This window comes from Montipora capricornis, chromosome 12 (assembly GCF_036669925.1).
Source record: "Montipora capricornis isolate CH-2021 chromosome 12, ASM3666992v2, whole genome shotgun sequence".
Taxonomy (NCBI): Eukaryota; Metazoa; Cnidaria; class Anthozoa; order Scleractinia; family Acroporidae; genus Montipora; species Montipora capricornis.
In genome coordinates, this window is record NC_090894.1 from 30,864,938 (window position 1) to 30,870,061 (window position 5,124).

At 41.8% G+C, this 5,124-nt stretch overlaps 1 protein-coding gene across 1 annotated transcript in view; it reads left to right on the forward strand.

The window, feature by feature from the left end:
- Nucleotides 1-4,322, forward strand: part of LOC138027585 (protein phosphatase 1 regulatory subunit 36-like) — a 22,428-nt gene extending 18,106 nt beyond the window's left edge. The window contains exons 12-16 of the mRNA XM_068875124.1: nucleotides 1-80; nucleotides 870-917; nucleotides 1,861-1,968; nucleotides 2,850-2,887; nucleotides 4,099-4,322. The exon at nucleotides 1-80 is cut by the window's left edge and continues 16 nt beyond it. Of these exons, the coding sequence (XP_068731225.1) occupies nucleotides 1-80; nucleotides 870-917; nucleotides 1,861-1,968; nucleotides 2,850-2,887; nucleotides 4,099-4,148 (324 nt within the window). The 3' untranslated portion in view covers nucleotides 4,149-4,322. The remainder of the gene's footprint in view (nucleotides 81-869; nucleotides 918-1,860; nucleotides 1,969-2,849; nucleotides 2,888-4,098) is intronic.
- The last annotated feature ends 802 nt before the right edge of the window (nucleotides 4,323-5,124 follow it).

The window sequence follows — 5,124 nt, forward strand, 5'->3', positions numbered from 1 at the left end:
CTCGTTTCGCTTCTTCCTACCTCACAGGAAGCAAGTCCGTGGTTCCTTGATCGCACCAAAGCTCTTCCTTTGTCAGAGGAGTAAGTCATTTTGCATGGAAACTTCTTTCGTTTTCACTAAAAGGTGTAACGTTTTGCTCAAAATGCACTTGCGAGCAAAAACCAGTGGGAGAAGAAAAGAAGTTAGCCGCCCTTGGGACAGTGCTAACTTCTGAACACCACCGTTCAAAATGGACGTCTGTATTCCCGCTTGTTAAAGTTCTTTTTGTTCTCTTTTAGTGCCGTGAAAATCGAAATGTAAGGGTCCTGTCCAATCACAGGAGATGGAGACATTTAAATGAACAAATTGGAAGGCAGACAAATTTATTCAGCCAGAGCTCTGTCCAGGAAACCGAGTTTGACCAAGTCACAAATATGCCGTTATGCCTGTGATTGCCGGGGATAAAATTTTGCAATAATCGTGCAAGCGTTTACTGTTAGAAATAATATTTGCTTAGTCTAGCCGAGGGTCGTCACGCAATTCTCCTCCCCACCCGACTTATGTTTTCCAATCAGTGCTAGATTTTGACGACGTCCTTTCCATTTTATTGATTTCTCTTGGTTTCTCTTTTGCTCCCCTCGTAATATTCGACAATGCCAGTCAGTTTCCGGAGGAAATGCTCCGTTTCATCGAATAGAAAGTCGTCATTAAAACGCGTGAGCGGTTAAACCAGTGCAGGCGGGAAAGCTGTCCCGTGCCAAGCGCGGAAAGCTAGTAACGAATACTACCGTCGGGAAACTTGCGTTTTCTTTATATTGATTGTTTGCGCACGCTTAATTAACACACCCATCTACAAAAAGAATCCTTACAGACTGGTATTTAACTTGCAGTGAAATACCTCATGAAGAAGAAAAGCTTGAACTTCAAATGCAGACGAAGTAAGTAGAGATAAAAGTAGGCATCAAGGCTGGCGTAATGGTAAGCACTGCATTTCTCTTTACATGTGCTTGCTCTTCGATTCCTGGGGCTGACGTCGACCGTTGAACATACTGCTCGGCTTAACTGCTGCTCGTTTCTCTTACGTGACATTATCTTCATTTTATTCATACACAAACAGTTGAACTCGTCAGTTTAAAAGATTATAAATAGACAATTCGTAAAAGAAATTGCACAACCCGCTGATACCAATGGCTTTTCGAGGCGGGCGGTGAAGTTTAAAATTTGAAACGGCATGAGCAAAAAATGTGCATCAACAGAGAGAAAAGCTAAATCACTTACAACGCTAATTTTAAACTGTAATGTATTTATACATATATGAATGAAAACAAACAAAGTTGAATTCGATTAGTGAACGCATTGAAGAATTTCGACTATAGTATGGGCTTGGACACAGTCATCAGTGACTCAGTCTTCAATGTGTACTCCACGTTTCACCTTTAGTACCACTATCAACTCTCATACTACTTTAATACTCAAAATACGTAAGATTAATATCTGTTATCCATAACGAAATCTTTATCTATCGTCCAAACATTTCATACAGCTTAATTATAAATTCTTGCGAGCTGAAAAATACATACTAGGCTCGATTGACCAGCCGTTTTGTGCGTCCTCGTTCCTCTGCGCACACCACGGCTGGATCACTGGTCCGGCCAATTGTATTTTCCGCCAATCAGAAAGTCGCCTGCCTGCCAAGTACAAAATACAATTGGCTGAATACAAAATACAATTGCGACGGGTGCTACGTCACGGACAAACGAAGCGGATCAGTGATCCAGCCGTTCATTGGGAGGAGGATGTTATAGCCGCACTCCCCAAACGGCTGGAAATCGAGCCTAGAAAATACGACACTCTTGAGAGTTTTTTCTTATGTCATTTTAGGGTTGGCATCATTGGTGAACCCATTTCAGGCTTCAATCCCCTGACTCTTGTGCCTTTTGGCGAAGAGCAAGAGGAAGATACTGGAGTCGAAGATGCGTCCAGGCAAAGGTGAAGCCATTTTTTGGCAAGTTGGCACGCGTGCGAGGTTGTTGTCACTGTATAGCAATAACATTGGGCTTAGTTCGTACTTGAGGACTCAGTTGTAAGACCTCCCAGACGCATTAAAGGTCTGGCCCAAATCCTCTGAAGCTCGACGATGTCAACTTCTATGGCAGCGTTTTGAGGGTTGTTTCACACTTAAGCCAGCATTGGGGCTCTTCCCTGAAAACAACCTTTTCGGATCTTAAAAAGCCTTTCAAAACTGGCAGCTAGTCAAGCCTCGCCACCAGTCAATTCGCCATCAAGAAATCTTCCTATACTAGAGTTGGAACCTGTGGTAGCGAAGTGGTTAGTGGCGGGGTTTCGAAGTGGTCAGTGCAGATGGCAGTGAACCATATAAAGGGATCGTAGTATACTACGATCCCATCATGAAAAACTAACCCAAAAAAAAATTCATGAGCAGGAAAAGCAAACTAATTACAAAGTTTCGTGTCCTAAAATGTTTTCCTTTCGAGTGAACAGAGAGCGCTGTTGATGCCGAAATATGGCATAAACGTTTCCGAGAACCAACTCCAAGTCGACAGTGCGACTAATCTGGGTTATGCATGGCATCCTGTCACCAGATATTTGCTTTCCAGTTCGCCACAGTGATGTTACATAGCCCCGAGAAATGTCGATCTTGGTGGCGACTTGGCTGATAGCGGTCAGGTGGCCTGATAACTGTTTCACAATAATCGAAATGCGTTTAGTCAGTTCACTGGGTTATTCCTTGTCTTACCGGTTGTAAGACAAAAGGAAAGGTCATTGTGTCGATCAAAACTCTGTGAGCTTTGTTTTGCGCGTTTAACGTGCCAATGTTATTCTTTTTTTTTTTCTCAATTTGATTGTAGTTCCGTTCCTGGAGAGGCTTCGGTCACGCCCAATCAAGGTCAGTAAGTGATTTTTCTTACTTGGTACATCATTACCTGGCACATAACTGACACCAGTACTTGGCGTGTGGGATTATTTATTCCCTGCAAAGGTGAATTGGCACCTAAGGAGAACCTGTGCCAGGTGGGGGCAGTGTCTTTGACGTTTCCAAATGTCGTCGGATGGACCAATTCTGTAGCCGGGAGGTTTGAGATTCTTATAACCCTAGGTGCAAAAAAAGAGCTATCGAAATTTGCTGGACCTCTTCGGAATTAACCAATAACCAGCTTCCTCAACTGACAATAAGCAGTAGTGCGATGTAGTCGACGGTGAAAGATCCTCCTACCTGTCTATTAAGATAAAAGTCTCTCAAGGGTCTTCCATTGGGCCTGCATCTCGTATACATAAATGCCCTACCAGAGCGCGTTAAGTCCAATGAGCTCTTGTTCACTGATCATACCGTCAGGACTTGCTCGGTGGTGAACTTTGACAGTAACAAATGTGAAATCCTTTGGTTCAGTTGAAAGAAACCTCCGCTGTTGTGTAATTCGCTCTTTATAGTGTCCCTAGTACCAAAGTGTTCATTTATCTTACGACCTGAAATAGATCACCCACGTTTCCAGTATCAGCCCTAAGGGTGACAGATTTCTTCGTTAAACGCCATTACATACGTATCTGCACGTAGTACCGTATGGGATCTAAGTAAGGGCCTGGAAAACAAAAGAAATAGAGAATCGGGATGCGAGATTGATACTGGGGAGATATCGAAAACTAGACATGGTTAGGGATATGATCATGCAGTGATCTCTCAATTGATTGGCGAACCTTACAGAGCGGGGATTAGTATATCCACGCCTGTAACTTGATTGCAGCTTACACAGGCCACGAATTCCGTTCACCATCCCGCAGAATGCACGAACATGCCTTCATCTCGATTTCCGTTTGTACTACTTCGCACACATTGGCCTATAATTCATGAGTTATTACTCAACTGAATTTCGTGCCGGTTGATGTTTTCGAACAATCAGCAAATCCTTCCCTGTTTCTTAACGATGTGTCCAAAGTCATCTACCCGATGGTTGTGTAAATTTCTTTGTTTGAGTTTTTTCCCCTGACAGAAACCCAGCAGCTAATCCCCGTATGAGGAGTTGCTGTATCCGTAAATAACTAAATAAAGTACGGGGCCAGTTCACACTGATCGCTCATTATGTTTTAACTATGTTTTGGTAGGCACAAACACTGCTGTAGAAGACACCGATATCACTGAACAAGAGGAGTGACTGATGTCGACAATGGGTCACAAAGATCCGACTTCCTGGAAGGATACAAAAAGCGACATAGTTCATTCTTTTTGTTTAGAACATTTTGTAACTAAACGTTGTAAATACTGGTTGCTTTTTGTAATGCTCTATTTCCAACTTATGTTAAGAATGAGAATGTTGGTTTATGAGAAATGTTCGCTTGTTTTCCTTTTGTAAAGGAAGAGTCAATACCTAAGAGCGCATTATATTGAAAATATTCTACCAGGAGCGCATGAGTAGGAGCTTTCCTCTCCCATACAAGCCCTGTGAGTCGACCTTTGCTCGTATCTTTCTATTTTTAGAACGCCACGAGTTCTTCGGCTCTGCACACACTGTTTAGAATGGCCAATCAGAATAAAGTTATTGTGGAACAAAGACAAAAATAGCAAACACAATGTATGAAAATTGATGTAAATTGTTGTAAATGTTTCCCGCTGAAGGATTAGTTCTAAAAATAGAAAGATACGCGCAAAGGTTGACTCAAGGATATAATGAATTGAGAGGCTCCTAGTCATGGGCTCCTGATTCTACTTAGTTCCGTAATCTGTTCCTTAAGATAAACTGCAATAAAGGTTCTCCAATAGACCTCTTTCATAATGGCGTCCAAATAAAGTATCCTTTTGTTTTAATGCTAATAAGAGTAACTAGCCTCGCTACAACGAGCAAATTTCAAAATAGTTTTTGTTTCAAAATGAGGGCAGTAGGTCTAATTAACATAAAGACAAAAGAATGTAAATGTAAAAGTGGTCGCCATTTATGAAATTGGTCTCTTAAAAGAGGCAAGAATCTCATGGGTATACACCCTAACCATAAATCTAAAACTAACCATTCTAAATTTGTTTTTAGAACCGAATAGTGCTCGGTACTAATAAGGCACCTAATCAGTAACATTGGCTCTTGGACATAATCTGTAAAATGAGAGTTTGACCTATTGGACTCGTGGTGGGTATATCTG